Source organism: Salmo salar, chromosome ssa10 (assembly GCF_905237065.1).
Source record: "Salmo salar chromosome ssa10, Ssal_v3.1, whole genome shotgun sequence".
Taxonomy (NCBI): domain Eukaryota; kingdom Metazoa; phylum Chordata; class Actinopteri; order Salmoniformes; family Salmonidae; genus Salmo; species Salmo salar.
In genome coordinates this window covers 90,525,408-90,543,025 of record NC_059451.1, presented here as the reverse complement: position 1 = coordinate 90,543,025, position 17,618 = coordinate 90,525,408, and the positions used below count along the sequence as shown (strand labels likewise).

General features: G+C 44.4%; 1 protein-coding gene across 2 annotated transcripts in view; it reads left to right on the top strand.

Annotated features, from left to right (window-relative positions):
- roraa (RAR-related orphan receptor A, paralog a) overlaps positions 1 to 17,356 on the top strand; it is a 306,522-nt gene extending 289,166 nt beyond the window's left edge. For both annotated transcript variants that reach the window (XM_014124802.2, XM_014124804.2), the window contains 9 exons: positions 3,706 to 3,791; positions 5,100 to 5,241; positions 6,232 to 6,627; positions 7,234 to 7,355; positions 7,519 to 7,651; positions 8,853 to 8,960; positions 9,986 to 10,096; positions 10,381 to 10,493; positions 10,891 to 17,356. In XM_014124802.2, the coding sequence (XP_013980277.1) occupies positions 3,706 to 3,791; positions 5,100 to 5,241; positions 6,232 to 6,627; positions 7,234 to 7,355; positions 7,519 to 7,651; positions 8,853 to 8,960; positions 9,986 to 10,096; positions 10,381 to 10,493; positions 10,891 to 11,055 (1,376 nt within the window). In that variant the 3' untranslated portion in view covers positions 11,056 to 17,356. The remainder of the gene's footprint in view (positions 1 to 3,705; positions 3,792 to 5,099; positions 5,242 to 6,231; positions 6,628 to 7,233; positions 7,356 to 7,518; positions 7,652 to 8,852; positions 8,961 to 9,985; positions 10,097 to 10,380; positions 10,494 to 10,890) is intronic.
- Positions 17,357 to 17,618: the final 262 nt, after the last annotated feature.

Below are 17,618 nucleotides of genomic sequence, written 5' to 3'. Positions count from 1 at the left end.
TTTTACATAATTGATATGCCTTCAATATATTTAGTCAACACCACACTTTTCCTCCCTCCTAAACGATGCTCTCCAGGTACAAATGAAACTATAGCATATTTGAGAGGCGCATGAGAAAATGCTCACTCTGACAACAACTGTCTTTGTGGTGCTTATGTCAGGTCTAAAGCGCTAGCTACAGAACGCAGTACGCTATGACAGGGTCCCGGGGAGCAGTTAGCAATGCGGAAGGCAAAACCTTTGTTTTCCTTTTGTAAACGGTTTTCTGTTCATTTCCTGGGATTAATAAGTGCAGTGTTATCTTGGTGTGGGGTTTGATCTCAGGGTGGTTTGGTACACAGTGAAGGGCAGAGGAGGACACAGAGAGGGCTTGACATCCTTAGTCTCCAAAGGGCATTTATGTGATGTGAATCAGTGTCCTTGAACTGCACAGCGACAGACTCAGACAGAGCATCTCTAACAAGTTGCGGCGTATGACAAACCTAGGCTTCACTACTACATGAGGCTGGCTACTACACAGTCCTCTCAGCATGCGCTAGCCATTGTGAAAGCCGAAAGCCACCCACACCAGAGGCTGATCCTCCACCGAGGATCTTAGTCATTACCTTTTTCATTCTTTCTGTAGATGGGTATTTTGTGAATGCTGCCGTATGATTCACAGTACATTATCTGTGTGCGTCAGCAGGTCCCCCCTCTCTTTGATGTGGCCTGTGTGTGGAGGCAATCTCACAGCGCTATGAGGAATGGGAGGCTGCTCAGTTGGGCTTTAGGATGGCCGTCTCACTGTGCCTGGCTTTGATGTCCTAAACAGAGCAGGCAGGGCTGCCTGGCAGGCGGGCAGGCAGGGAGGCAGGCAGGCAGGCAGGCAGGCAGGCAGGCAGGCAGGCAGGCAGGCAGGCAGGCAGGCAGGCAGGCAGGCAGGCAGGCAGGCAGGCAGGCAGGGAGGGAGCACGGCAGGCAGAGAGGCATGGAGACAGGCAGGCAGGCGCTGTGAATGTGATCATCAGCAGTGAGCAGCGATGGTCAAGCCCAGACAGAGAGCCAGCAGCGAGCTTCACAATGGCAGTTAACACCATGGCTTCTGTCAATAGCTATTGACTTCCAGATCTGAAGTACTTAGGCACAAGGCCTTTCTGTTTGACCATCTCCCCCTGTGTGAATTAATTTTAAACCACTCACACTATCCGAATTGTAGTCTGACTGGGAGCCCCAGGACCAGCCATTCAAGATGGCAGCTTGCTACAGATATTGACGTGAACCCATGGTGTCGGTGACTTAATGGCTTATTTGATCTTCATGCTGTTATTATTCTGTATTTATTCCTCATGAATCTATACCAGAAAGCAGCTTATTTCACTGTGATTAGATTGGGTTTTTCTTTTACATAGCAAACCACAAAGCCTACCACAGCTAGACTGGAGACAAACCCTTTTTTACTGTTGAGTGCACCGAGCATTCAGAGGCTTGTGTAGTAGTGTTATCTGGTGAGGCTGTGTGCATTCAGGGCCTCACTGCAGCAGATAGGGCTTTGTGAGCCATCCTCATCAGTGTGTGCCCAGCCCTGCCGTTTCCACTCCCTCTGCCTTCACCTGATGTGGCACAGCCTCTGTCAGGCCTGAGCGAGCATCCAGCCAGCCCTGCCTCTTCAGGGGAGATGAAGGCATCTCGCAGCTACCCTGGGCAGCAATCTAAGCCTGGAGCTCAGAACCTGGAGCCCGTGGGAAAGCGAGAGGGCTGGAAGCTGGGAGCTGGAAGCTGGGAGCTGGAAGCTGGGAGCTGGAAGCTGGGCTCAGAGGAGAGGACGCAGCTACAGCCACAGTCAGAGTGACAGCTCTGCACTGCCACCCAGTGGCCTGCGCCTGCCAATACAGTCCTGTTTCTCCACCACAACCCCAGCCAGCCTTAATTACAGCACGCTTCACTTGTTGTGAGTGCATGTCAGAACAAATTATGTTTGTAATGAGGCTGAAAATGTTAAAGGAGTCGCAACACACTGCACCGCTAATGCTCATGCAGGGAGAGCACAAAAACAAACAATGGAGTGCACTGCCCATAATGCCAGTGTTCAAACAGAGATAACCAAAACGACAACCGTCTCGACACAATGCAGAAATTCATAATGATTATTTATAAAGTAACCCTCTCAGCAAGCGTGTCAAAACCTGGCTCCTGATTTGTTTTCCCTGTAGTCTAGGCAGACTATGGGCATTATCCCCTATTGTACAGCAGGATACCCAGTCATCCGAGGTGTTTTCCATATGATAACTGACTGGTGTGTGTGCCACTGCTCTCTTTGTTCATTTGACTGAAATGTAGGCTAATTCTGCATGTAGAGGTGAGGTCTTGTTGACTTCTGCAGTGCTAACAGAGCCAGCTAACAGAGATTCCTGAATGGAGGGACAGTGTGTATAGTGGTAAAGGGTTGGTGGATCAGCGGCCCTCCCTTGGGCACGCTTCAGGGACACCGACATTATCCACATGACACAACAGACGCTCCCAGGCAGCTGATTAAATGGGCTCTGAGTCCTCTGGATGGAAGACCCATTTGATATGATCAAATTAATTTGAAGGGATTGGATGTGACGGTGTACTAAAGTAGTACAGAGCTTCTATCTACTCTGGCCTATATGACAGACTCTAGGCCTGGTGTATAAAGCTAGGGGAGAGACTGCTGTAATACCTTGCCATACTATAATGGATGTAATACATGTAGCTGGTTTTAGATGTTTAGAATGGGTCATGAGTAAAATTATACATTTTCAGCACTAGTAAGAGTAGGCTGTTTGATAGTGCTCTTTGCTCTGATTGGCTATACTGTATGTGCATTTGGGTAAGGAGCCACTATAGAGCAGGGAAAGAACCCACTGTAATCTTTTCTCAGTGTAGATCAGATAGTATGGTTTGTGTGGCGCTACAGCGTACTGTAACAATGGCAGTCTGAGATGCTAGCACTGTGGAGGAGAGCTGGGTTATAGATAGAGATCTAGTGTGGAGGCAGAGAGAGACGTTGTGTCAGAGGCTGCAGTGATAAAGCATGAGAGCTGTAGGACAGACTGGGGGTTCTGTGTCTGAGATGCCTCTCTGTGTTTCGCTGCCATGTGGCCTGCTGCTCTGCTCCTGTGCAGGGGGCCGGGATGGATGAGACCTGTCCCCCCCATGCTTGTGTCCTCTATGCCCACTAAATCACCCACAGGCCTGTCAGCAGCGGAACACTATCGACCTCACTGAACTCTACTGCACTTTACTACTGTCTGAAGTGACAGCCTTCATCCACTCCCACCTCACTGGGCCTCATATAGCTACTCACCATCCCAATAGGAAGGTTATCATTCTTTGTGGCCATACTGGGTTTTCTGCTTGGGTATGGAGGGTTTTGAAGTTAAAGAGGTAACATTAAGTATTTATTTCCATTGGGGAATAAGTTCAGTTATGTGGGTGAATGGTAGTCTGTGTCATTTGTGCCTGCAATGTAAATCGACACTGTGTTTACAGTGGTTGGCTGGTGGCTCAGTGAAGATTCAAAATGGCCTCCTTCATGCACGACTCAGTAAATATTCATTTAATGTTGTGTGGAAGTGAGGATTCAAAGCCACTGGATGAGATGTTTTTGAAGTGCAGTGCTCTTTCATGTACCAACATGCTAAACATACTGAAGGTGTTTTACTGTGACAGCAAAATGTTGATTTTTTCTTTTCTTCTCTCCAGCTCAAATCGAAATAATTCCCTGCAAGATCTGTGGAGACAAATCATCCGGCATCCATTACGGTGTGATAACATGTGAGGGCTGTAAGGTAAGCACCCAGAGAACTAGCATGTGGGTGTTGGGGTGGGGTGGGGGGACAGGAAGCAGAAAAAGTTGAACTTACAAGGAAATACCTTTGAACATGTTGTCTAACTTTTGAAACGATCTTTCGAGAGACGATAAAGTGTAAACTCACAGAGAGCATCATCATTAAAGTGGTCAAGCCATACAGAGGACATCACAGAGCTCCACTTTTAGCAGGACAAAGTGACTCCTCTGCCTTGAACAGACTCTCCCTCTCAGGGACATGCTGCTTCAGTGTTTCTGCTTCTGCTGCAGCTTGCTTTTCCTTCAAATAAAATCAGCAAAAGAAGTGCTTTGAATTTTTTATTTTTTGGGGCTGTTTGCTACAGTATGCTGCTTTTATCGAAGCAAGATTTTGTACTGTTTCAAATATACCAGCCATTCACAGTGAGGGGAATTTATTTTGTGCTTCTAGTGTACTCTTGTTCCTGTGCTTGTCACTAGGCGAGTCATTAATATTCTTCCAACAGGCAGCAGCACCTTTATAACAGAGAGACAGAAGCTCTTTCAGCTGCTCCTCAGAGTCTCTCTCTCTCTCTCTGCCTCAGACAAGAGCTAGCTGCCTTGGAGAAACAAAACGCTGAAGAATAAACTGCTGAAATGTATCTTTAATGATTGCTAATTACTCCAGGCAGAGAGGCATTTAATGATATGTGCGAGTACAAGAGTTTGGACCATAAATCAGAGCATTATTAAAGAGTGCTGCTTGTCACCAGCAGTTCTAGCCAGGCTCCCGTAATGGCTGCCATTATAAAGCAACTCGGCAGCTGTCAGCTGTTTTCTTGTAATTAAACAGCCAATGAGCAGATAATTAAGACATATGTGTATGGAGAAGTGGAGTGGGGCATGTTAATGATGTGCTGGAATCAATTCATTAAGTCAAAGGATGAGGATTCCAATCGGTGTGTGTATGACATCTTTTAGCACTGCACGTGTTGGAGCCCTGTTATTAATCAACACTAATTACGCAAACTATAGAAAAATACTGTCTACAATTATGATCATACCCAAACACACTACCCCTTCAATAAAACGACATTGCTCTCTATACAACTGACATTAGAACACAATAGCCTGCAACACAATGGCAGTTCAGTATTCTACATTATTTCAGCAACAATACCCTCAATAGTGATGAATCCTGTCAATAAGTACCCAGTAAAACGCAACGTTTAGAGAAATAAAAGCCTATCAGTCATTGGATACAGCAGGACTACTGTGGTTCATATTGTAAGCATGGTTGTCTCCACTCCCTCTCTCTCTCCTGTCTCAGGGCTTCTTCAGGAGGAGTCAGCAGAGCAATGCGGCTTACTCATGCCCCCGTCAGAAGAACTGCCTGATCGACCGCACCAGCCGCAATCGCTGCCAGCACTGCCGGCTGCAGAAATGTCTGGCAGTGGGCATGTCAAGGGACGGTACGTACCACCGTCAACAAGAGGGGAGGGGACGGACACACTTTCAAGACAGGACAACACATGAAAGTGAATAGGGCATTATGGGTAGATAATCCAATTGTTCTATGATATTTTTTTAATGAAAGATAGATGTGACAGATTGTTATATCATAAACGCCAGAGTGGCTAGAGTAGAGAAGTGTGGACTAGACAGACGTCATTGTCTGTGTAATTTCCACCAGTAACTGGCGTGGCTGTGCAGTAAGTTGGCAGGTGTGACAGAAAGTAGGGTTGATGAACAGAGGGTCGTTAGGAGGTGTCATTAGTGCTGGACTGGTGCAGCTGAGGCGCAGTAATGGAAGCACACAGGTGAGTGTCTATGGGGGAGGAGGGACCTCCTGCAGGGCATGTGGCTGGGCTGAATTGGGTTGGGCTGGGCTGGAGGGATCAGAGGAGCCTGTAATCAGGCCAGGCCTTTAGAGCCTTTCCGCTGCTCACACACATGGACACACGCACACATGCACACACACGCAGGCACACACGCAAACACACACACACAGACCACGCGCGCACAATCAGGACAGGCCAAGGTGACTCCTGCATTTACTCAGCACACCAGAGTCCATCTGCCCGCGCTCCCCTCTGCTCCGCTTACTTCCACTCTGTCCATTCACGGGCCATCTGACACTCTGCCAGACCCCAGAACTCTGAGCCGAGGCGGCTCATTCTCAGGACCAGCTCTGTTTAGTGTGCAGGGCTCTATTAAACAAACTGTCTCGTGTCTGAGTGGCCTGGAAGCTGTGAGTCATTCTGTAGGTTGCTCTCTCGGGGTAGTTCTCATGCAAGTAGGATGTTAGTGTTGAAGGTCTCGTAATGCTGATTGTGCCACTAATACTTCCTGAAATCACAAATCTTACCTGTTATAGAGAGGCTAAACTGGAGTCACAGGTGAGTGCTATGTCAATGTGTCAGTAGTAAAGGAGAGTCTACTCCCTCCCTCTCTCCCTACAGCGGTGAAGTTTGGGCGCATGTCGAAGAAGCAGCGGGACAGCCTGTATGCGGAGGTGCAGAAACACCGGCTGCAGCAGGCGCAGCGTGACCACCAGCAGCAGCCCGGCGAGGCCGAGCCGCTCACACCCACCTACGGCCTCTCGGCCAATGGCCTCACAGAGCTCCATGACGACCTCAGTGGCTACATGGATGGCCACACCCCTGACGGCAGCAAGCCCGACTCAGCAGTCAGCAGCTTCTACCTGGACATCCAGCCCTCCCCTGACCAGTCCGGCCTGGACATCAACGGCATCAAGCCCGAGCCCATCTGCGACTTCGCCCCCGGCTCAGGCTTCTTCCCCTACTGCTCCTTTACCAACGGAGAGACATCCCCCACTGTGTCCATGGCTGAGCTAGGTGAGGAGTAAGGGGGAGATGGGAGAGGAGAGGGGGGAGGAGGAGGGAGAACAACTCAACCGTGGGGCAAATGACACAAAGGTTGCTTAAAATAGCAGGCGGTTGGAGACTCATCTCCAACACTCATTAAAAGAGCCTCTTTTTTGTAATTAGTTTCCATTAATTAGGGCCAATCAGGATCCAGCAGGGCACGCGTCTGGGGAAATCATTTTTTTAGGCTCCCCTGTGCCTTGGAACTCCTTTTAACAGATGTGTTTTCAAAACCATTTAAATTCTTATACTCAATATTTCTCTCTGAGCAAATGTGACCTTTGTTTCAATGAGTAATATTGTGTGGCTGACCGCCCCTCCTTCCCGTGCATAACTAGATTGGGTTTGGCAGAACCTTCAGCTGGGAGCTTCCTGGAGGCAGTAAAAGGAAATGTCAACAAGCGTCTTCCCAGTCAAATAAAGCCCAAGCTCTCCACCTCCTAGTTGAAGCTCTGTAAATAAATCATATTTTCATGTGGCATAGTTCATCTGTGAGCTCCTCCCATTCCCCTTGAGCAGCGTTCAGGTCTGACACTGTTGTGATGTGCTGTGCTGTGCTGTTTGGTTGTGTTGCAGAGCACCTGGCCCAGAACATCTCCAAGTCTCACATGGAGACGTGTCAGTACCTGAGAGAGGAGCTGCAGCAGATGACCTGGCAGGCCTTCCTGCAGGAGGAGATGGAGAGCTACCAGACCAAGGTACTGGACAGTACACTACACTTCCACCAGCATCACCACTATCACTACCACAAAGCAGTACTCACACCAGAACTGCTTTACCTGCCTCACTGTTCTATAGACACAACAGAGCTAATCCCATCTGTTCTACAGCAGATAACCCTTTCTCTTTCCGTCCCTCTAGCCCCGAGAGGTCATGTGGCAGCTGTGTGCTATCAAAATCACAGAGGCCATCCAGTACGTGGTGGAGTTTGCCAAGCGGATCGACGGCTTCATGGAGCTGTGTCAGAACGATCAGATAGTGCTGCTGAAAGCAGGTATGACAGCCCGTCAACACGGCTCACCGCCGTCTCTCCCCCACCACCCCTCAAACTCCCGTCTCCCCCTCAGGCGTTGTCACAAGGGCGTAGCTGACCTGACTACACAAAGCCTCCCTCACAGACTGACTGTGTTTCACAGAGCCAGGAGACTCCACCCTGCCTGCCTCCTCCCTCTGTCCCCCTGCTCCTGTCCCTCTGCTGTATAACAGTACACAGGTTTATAGGCATTAGAGGAGGGAACATCAACAAGTTTTTATTGAACGGATGGTCAGGGCGCTGCAACATAATTACAAATAATTTGTAAAGTGCAAATTGATCGCAAGAAGCCCAAACAGATATAATATTTAACGAAAACATAATCATTTCAAACCATGCTTACATTTATATACGATCACATACAGTATATCCCTCTATTATGCGTGGGAATACTTTGGAACAGATTTCCAGAATTAAAATCACTTGGAGCTGATTTACTGGTTTTTATGTGCAACAAGAAAATAATAATACAAAAATAAATACACTAGTGACGTTCTTTGTATTTATTTTTTGTTCAGAAAACCTGGGGGAACAAATAAAATCACCCACGGGCTGCCAGTTGGGGAACCCTGCATTAGAGGGACTACAGTTTTCCTGAGCTGAGACACGAGCTAGATGCCACATTGACTACACACACACACACACACACACACACGCACACACACACACACACACACACACACACACACACACACACACACACACACACAAACAAACACATCCGCCTCCTGTGGGTATTTCCCTGGGATTTTATTTGCATTAGCACTGCCAATAGTAATAATAAAATGGTGACAGAGATCCCTTGTCTACCGTGACATTTTAAACCAGTGCCGCCTCATAAAGCGCAGTAACAGCTTCTATTACCTCTCTTTTATCCTCTGATCCAGTCCCACACAGCGCAGCAGTACACAGCATCATGTTTCAACATCCTTTCTTATAGGGGGAAAGAAAAATGTGTAGAAATGGAATGCTATTACTTGTTCCATGTCATGGGTTTCTGTTTAAAAGGAATAGGGGGTATAACACGTAAATGACAGAGGAGAAAACACAAAACAGTGCATATGATGTGTTGGGCCTATAGTGATGCCTGACTGGCAACTCTAACTGGATCTGTAGAAGAGAAGAACCCGGATTTAGCATGATGTTATTTCTGTCTCTGCAGGCTCTTTGGAGGTTGTGTTTGTGAGAATGTGCCGTGCCTTCGACTCTCAAAACAACACAGTCTATTTCGATGGAAAGTATGCTGGGCCTGATGTGTTTAAGTCATTAGGTAAGTGCTCCAAATGTTCAACCCTGTGCACGTGTGTGCGGTGCATTGGGGCGTGCACGTGTGTGCACAAGTGTGAGCGTGTGTGTGTTTGTGTAAGCATGCATTGCTTCATATAACAGTCAAAGTTGGCGTATCTCTTTATGTCCCTCCACAAAGTTTTGAGGTCCAGGAAGCTAACACTGAGAACTCATCCTTACCTCACCTGGATCTCTCCTCTCCCCAGTGGATACATATGGCAGAATAGAGTTGTTACTGAGCCACTGCTGCTGCATATGGCTCCTGTTAAGATGGAATAAATAAATCCAGATTGAGTGCCTTTTGGGAGAGTTATATCAAAACCATCATTGAAAGTGCCATAGAATACGGCAGGTGTAAGCAAATAGCATTTGCTTTTGAATGCCATGTCATTACTAAGACACTCCACAGTGTATTTTCCCGTGCATCCAAATGCCTTTGGAGGAAATGAATGTGTCCTTGCGGCAGTGCGAAACTGTAGTATGAAAGCCTAAACAGATCTGTGTGTGTGTGTGTTGTGTATGCACAATCGTGCTTGTGTGCAAGACTGAAGAGTAACAATGCTGTGCTATTCAGTGTCATGAGTGTGACCTCCCTAACAAGCCTCCCAGTGTCAGTCAGTCAGACAGTCAGTCAGTCAGACAGTCAGTCAGACACTGCTCCAGATAGAGAAGAGGCTCGGGCCTGGGGAGGCAGAGTGATGGGGCTCCAGAGCTGTACTGGCATCAGCCTGTCTCCCACAATCCTCAATAATTGATCTAACTAAAAGACTCATTAGTGACCTCATTCTGGGTTGCGTAATGCCACCCAACTGCCAGAATGTGACTAGTCTGGGAGGGAAAAGTCAGTAAAAGCATTGCCAGTTCCACCTCAGACGCTCTCCTGTGCTGTCAGTGCACTGCACCTCCTCTCTCTGCCTGTGTGCCTTTCTCCCAATAAAGATCAAGAGTGAGACTGCCTCATCTTCATCCCCAACCATCTCTCTGTGTCTGTGTCCTTTGCTGTGGCAGGCTGTGACGACTTGATCAGCTCCGTCTTCGAGTTTGGGAAGAACTTGTGTTCTATGCACCTGTCTGAGGATGAGATTGCCCTGTTCTCCGCGTTCGTGTTGATGTCTGCAGGTAGGTGTCACTGGCAGTACAAACACAAGCGGGGCGGGGCGGCGGGGGGGGGGGGGGCAGACATGCATATACACACTGCAGAGTCTCTTATTTACCTTCTTACCCTGAAACTACTCTAAACAAACTTCCATTGAAAATCATCCATCCAGCATGTTCCTCAATTAGACACAGAGGTCAGTCATCAGTATTACTGATTGCTGTCTTACTGAGTATTACACCTTTATCCACAGTAGATTCAGAAAACCTTGCAGTGATGATAATGGGTGTGTTTCTTCTCTGTGTAGACCGGTCCTGGCTCCAGGAGAAGGTGAAGGTGGAGAAACTCCAGCAGAAGATCCAGCTGGCACTGCAGCATGTCCTGCAGAAGAATCACAGAGAGGACGGCATACTTACCAAGGTACACCCACTGTCTGTCTACACACCCACTCTCATCCACTGCATCTTTCTGTCATCTCACGGAAGGACAGTATATAGAACGGAACTCTACTGGAGCATCAAAGAGTGTGTACAGTAATGCAGTTATCCACTATTGAACGAACATTATATTAAATCAAGTAGTACATTTCAGAGTTGGCATCATACAGAAGCTAAACTAAGTGAGCAGATTTTTGGAGCAGAGATACGCAGATACTGTATGTAAGAAAGGTGTACAAGATTTCCCTCTGGTGTGTGCCTGTATCAGTATTTAGCGGTCAGTTTGTGAGAGTGAATGAAGAGATCTTCATGAGATCTCCATGTCCTTGCCTTACTGTGAATCTACATAACAGCCTGTCTCCTTTCTTTTCCCCACACAGTTGATATGCAAGGTGTCAACACTGCGAGCGCTGTGCAGCAGGCATACAGAGAAGCTGACGGCTTTCAAAGCAATATACCCAGACATTGTGCGTGCCCACTTTCCCCCCTTATATAAGGAGCTCTTTGGATCGGACTTTGAGCAGTCCATGCCCGTTGACGGGTAGCCAGCAGCCTTGCCAGGTGCCAGCGTGGCCACCGTGGGGAATGTCATGGGAAGCATGAATCTGAGACACTTTAACGGTGCCCTGCACAAACCAGGACGGCCGGCACGCTGCACACTTTTCTTTCTTTTTTTTTCTTGAGGGGAGGGTTGTGGGTGTTTGATTCTCTCCATTTATTTCATTGGGATTAGTTGTCTCTGTTTGGAACCCAGGTGGGACTCTAAGCCCAAGGGACATGAAGAGAAGTTGGAGACAATGCTTTCTCTCTGGATGAACTTGACCCTCTCATGCACATCATTCCAGCATGTTCCCAGGATGTCTCTCACTGATTAGCACTCATTGTTTTGACTTGTTTCTACAAAACAGAATTTACTGTATTGAGAAAATGATATTGAATTTGGCTATGCACATGCAAACCTAAAAATCTCCTCAGCACCAATGATCTGGCTCTCCACCTCCCCTCAGGAGCTCAAATGTCCAATGTCTTATTGCATTGGAAAACAGATCCATGTTAATATGTATTTGTTATTAAACCTATACTGTATCATATACCCTAATGAAGATAGCTGTGATAGCATTAATCCTTGGTAAAGATTATGTTAGAATCTCCTAATGGAAATGTATTGCTGCTAATGTGCATGTCTTGGTCAAGTTCAGCCCCTGTTCTCCTGTGTTCAGTTGTATGTTTGGAATGCAGTGCTTAGAATGAAAACTCGCAGTGACTTTGGGCGAGGCTCCGTCTGTGTGGCAATGTAAACGGCACCTCTCTATGGACAATCGTCTAAAAAGAAAAGTAGAATTCTGGTAATTCTAGTCAAAAGGCAATGATTTTAGCTGTCAAAGACTCCATCCATCATGTTTGCTTAGTGAAATCATGCAAGGCCATCTGCTATTGAACCTTGTGTGGACAGATGCCCGGGAGAAACATAGGGCACCGCCACAACGATAAGGGTCCATCCCACCTGTTTTATAATATACTACAGGGTATACGGTCATAAGTACTTACTATACAAAAAAAAGTAATGTTTATAGATTCTATTTTAAATAACATGTATGAAATTAGTAGTCCGACTATTCTTAATTGTTGAATTGATAAGGCACTTTTATTTGCACCTTTCTTTAATTTAAGACTTGTATATTACCTAGTGATGTGTTGCATGTGCACAAGAAATACAAGTTGAACCATGGTCACAGAGGCTAGTCCTTAGAGCTGCAGACACTGCTGGTCTGGGTGGGGTTGGTTTGTTTAGGTTGGGTTAGTTTGGTTAGGTTGGGTTTGCCTGTGAGATGGCTAGCATGGTATGGTCTGGAGAGGCAGGCAGGTCACATTCACCCCATCACCTATTAGCATAACACCCCCGACACACATGCATACAATCTCAAACAAAAGCACACATGAACCTGGCACTCAACATGTTTTCTCGTTTGTGCTCAGTCCAACGTCTCCATCTAGTGGAGAGTAGCGACACAGCAGGCCAGGTGATGGAGGTCTTCAGAAATAGAATGCCTATTAGAGAGCAGTCCACACACATCCCTCTCTGACCAGCTGTTGACCCATCTTGTTAGCCTCACACATAAGCATGTTTGTGGAGGAGTGATTGTGACTGTCTCTTCCCTAAGGCCTCAGCCCAGCTATGACATTTGTTATGGGACAGAAAAGGAAAGGGGAAGAAGGAATTGTAATATTCAAAGCCTTGTCTGGTAGTAAAGCTTCTATTTTTGTAACATGTATAGTGAATTAAACTCATGAAAGAGAGGGGGAGAGAAAGAGAATTCAGGCAGCACTTACTATATTCCCGCAATAATTAGAGAAGCTGTTGTTTGTAGTGTATGACTAGGAAAGAAACATGACAATGGTAGAACAAGTGCTATCGTCAATGCTTCGTTGTCGTGGTTCTGTTTTTTTTAGTGTGTCTTTCTTGTCAGTGTGGTAGAGAAGCAGTAGTAAAAACCCTGGATGTGCCATACAGTAGTTTCTGCTCCTGCGTTGCCGGTCTACCTGTCCATAATATAGAATGGATTGATCTGACATTCCAAAAAACTCAGTGGTGGCTTGTATAGAATTCCCATTATAATCCTGATATCCCTTTAGATTACCCAACACAGCATGGTTACAGTTTTGACACAACCCTTACCATAGTGGTTTGGTTTGTTTTTCTGTTTGCACACGATGATTCCTCTGCCGTGCAATTTGTACAAGACAGAAAGTCTTGTGCTGTCACCCCTCAGGGAAGAGTTATTTTACGCTTTCTGTTTGAAATTGTTTCTGTTGTGTTGTTGGTCCTCATTAGGTATAGTTCATGTGTTGTTCAGGGATGTTCGATAATAAGTGGTTAGGAAGAACATGTGAAATTCATTGCTGAGTAGTATTTCCCATTGCTGATGTACAGTACTTTAGGAGCTGTTGGCTAAGCACCAGAAATCCTAACTATGCCCTAGAAGTCAAGCTCATAATAAAAACAAACTTTATTTTCCCATGTTTACAGTCAGTTCTCCCATTGGCCATACAGAATATGTTTTATTTCATATGCAGTTTATTTATATTGCATACAATTCCAATAATAACATACTACATTTGGACTAAAATGGTGTCACCAGGGTCAATGTCACCAACTTATGATTTGATTACCCTCTTTGTTAGATAAACCAAATATACTTACGCAATATTAAATATTTCTTCTTTAGGCTGTATTAATGCTGTACCTAAGTAATAATCTCTGTAATGGTCCAATGTTATTTTGATATGTATTGGCCTAGGTGGCCAGCAGTAGCCTCAGACTACTAACCAGTGAAACCCAGTCTGTCTCAACCAGTGATTGACAATCCAGGTGACAGCGGGCCTGGCCTGTGGCCCAGTGGGAGAGATATGGATGCTCAGGGAGTTAACAGACAGACAGAAAAAGACAGACAGACAGACAGACAGACAGACAGACAGACAGACAGACAGACAGACAGACAGACAGACAGACAGACAGACAGACAGACAGACAGACAGACAGACAGACAGACAGACAGACAGACAGACAGACAGACAGACAGACAGACAGGGGAAGCAACATATTCTCAGCCAAGAACTATGTGGTAGCTTTGTGTAACTATTACGGGTTTCTGCCGGGAAGCCACTAGAGTGGAATCCCATTTCCTGAAACACAGATGTCATTCTCTGTCTCTATATCGATCAAACTGGTCCTAAATTAAAGGTCTCTTTGTCAAGCAATTGCAGCATCAACCCAGAACAAAAAGCAGTCATTTCTTACCACTTTCTGTTCACTGTGTTGTTATGTCCTTCTTGTCTTTGTTCCGTGTACAGTTTGTTAGCAGTATTGATTAGACAATGGGGATAAATCAGAGGCATTGGATCCTTTGTGTCTGTGACACTTTCAACAAACATCTCTGCACCCACATGGTGTGGGGGGATAAGTCATCATGCATGCTGTCATTTGAGACATGTTTCACAAAGGATCACTGAGTCTGCTAGTCTATCAATGTAAATAACACCTTATGCTCCTTCTGTCTCTGCTCTCTGTGGCACTCGTGTAAACAAGCAATAGTGTGCGTGTGTGTAAGTGTGTTTGTTTACTCACTGTGTGCATAAGACAAACCCCAGACAAGGCTTTTTAATAAACTAAGAGGAACAGGGTTGTGTGGATGAGGAGTCTGTTAAGGCTTAGTGTTCCCTGGATTTGAAAGGTTTCGGTAACACTGAGAATGATCCATCCCATATAGCGCTCAAGTGTTATAAGCATGACATAATGCCTCGATACAATTTATAGTCCTTCAAAGCGCGCTGGACCAAATGACTAACCACTCAGTCGTATGTGTTCAGTGCAGAATAATTGTTATGAAAAGAGACAGCAAACAACTCACCATCCTGCTTGTCATACGTGTTATGTTGATGCTTTGACTGTCTGAGGCATGGGACTCCTATTTATTTGCCATTGAATATAGATTGTAATGATAGGTGTAATGTCATGTTTACAACTGTGCCGTCTTTTGAAGTTTTAAGGTGTTACCCAGATCTGTCAGTCAATTTCATAGCATTTGAACAATACTCTCATCTTCCAAAGCACATCTGATACAGTTTTAAGATAACAATACATTTTAGAATATAGTCAAAAAAACGAACAAAAATGTTTTTGAAAAAAAAAGAAATTCTAGCCATAAACGAATGTCAAGCAATAATATATGTGGTGTATTATTTGTTATTTTGTGCTTAGGCTTTGGACATCTGCATGTAAATACACCTCTAATTTATCACTTTTGGTTTTAATTTGTGTTATTTTGTTCTGGTTGTTATTGTTTCGTCTGTATATTTGACTGGTTCTGTTCCCAGGTGGAGGGTAACAACCACATATGGCCTGGCCTGTATATATTCATTTCTCTCTCTTTCTCTCTCCCTCATCCTCTGCTTTTAATCCACAATATTTAATGTTATTATTGATCACATGTATAAAGATAACTTTGTAACTTCATTCTGTATAGGTAAGAAGAAAATACTGCTACTAAGGCCTACTCAGTGCAAATATGTATCAGTTTATCAAATACACCATGCTGTACAATATCTCTGTTTTTAGTATGCTTCTCTCCTTTAGAATTAGTTTGATAGTGGTAGGGTGTGCCAACATTTATTTTGTGTTATCCTGATGTGTGGTGCTTGTGGACAATGTCCTGATTCCTTGACTAGGCAACCCTATTAGTTCATTAATTTCATTGAGTATTGGTGCATTATTTGATATTAGGACTCAATAAATAATCATGACAATGATAATGATTATGATAGTGGTAAATTTACTTCAATACCCAGCCAGTACCTGTATCAGTGTGCTAGTCCTGGGATAAGGCTCTTATTTCCTTCTCACTTTAAAATGATTAGTGAATCCAGTATCTGCTAATTAACAGGTTATTTAAGGTTGCTTTTCTGATTTCTGAAAAAAATCATCTGCAGGCTGAAACAGCAGTATTGTGTTTTTATTTGTTCTGATTGTAAAAACCACTTGCTGAAGCTGTAGCTGGTCATACTGGCAAATGCTGAGTATTTACCTTTAGCTGTATAGTACTTTACTTAAAAGTACTGTGCAATTGTCCATTTAACATTGTCATTTTATAGCTTCTTTATTTCAAAGTTAGACTGCCCTGAAACATTAGTTTCTTGAGACCAGCTTAGAACTTTGGCACCACAGTTGGTGCTATTATTAAAAATGTACATGAAAAATATCACCATTAGAGGTTACAAGTTTGTTTTAACCTTTTTCTTTTCACTCTGTAGCAAATATCAGCCAGTATATGCTTGCAATAATACACAATGTACTACACTGAGTGCCTCTCAGTGTTACATGATGCATAAATGGTACAATTTGTTTTGTTTTCCAAACATGTACTCAACTGACAATGTATTTGCACAAGTAGGTGAACTCTGTCACTCATGTGTTTCAACGTTTTTCATATTCTGTCATTATAAGTACTAGATAATTTCCTTGTTTATTTAAGGCACCATGATAGATATTACAGTTAATAGAAATAAGTTTCTCCCTCTTATCTGAGTAGCGTAACTGGGAAGGATGTAATGTAAAATGGTCAAATCGATGATTTACATTCTGGCTGACAATATTGCATAAAAGATGACCTGCTGAACCAGGTTCTGGATTTTACAAAAGAATGGACAATCCACATAGATGTTTTTTACTTTGTTTTATGATCATAACATTTTGATTTCTTTATTGAGAACAGAAAATTGACTAATGCATTGTATTTCAACTATTCATATGTGTATGAAAAATATGCATACAACACATCTGAATTTCTTTAATGTTCTGTGTTTAATGTGAGCTCAAGGGGTTGGGGTAACTTAATATGAGGGTGGAGTGTGGGTGGGATATTGCTTCATGCAAAAGAAGTATGAACTGTGGGGGGAAAAAAGACGAAACCAGTGTGTGGTTGTCACAAATTTTTAAGTCACATGTTTGCTACTGATCTTACAATGGGAACAGATGATCATGTACCTTTTTATCCAGCTCTTTTGAACTCTCTTTAGCAGGTAGTCTATTCACAAAAGTAGTCTTGCTCCTTCTTGTCTGATTCTTAAATATGGAAATACGTATTTTGATTCATTTTGTAAATACAGCTGTAAAGAAAAATAAGAAATGTAATGTTGTCTTTTAAATACTTTCCATTCTAATATGAATGTTGTTATATTGTACTTAGAAACTGTACCTTTAATATTACCTTTATTAAAAGTGCATTGGACACATCGATTTTAGATGTGCTTTATGTGCTGTTATCCCATAATAAAATTTACCGCTTGTAATGGGCTGTTAATTTCTGTCTGCCTCTGTATTGTCTGTCTCTTTTTATACACTACACAGGTTCTCTAGGCCTACCTGATACAGGCCTGGGTTAAGATCAGCGGTAAATTGCGTTAGCCAACAAGCTTTTCATTGCTTTTGTTTAGAAAGTGTGTTAGAGCTGTCAAATCTGTGACCGGCTGCTCTTGCGTTCATTGTCGGGAAACCACACCCGTCCTTATATCCCAGCCGCACTAGAAGTTCAGATCGTGAAAGTGTAGGCTT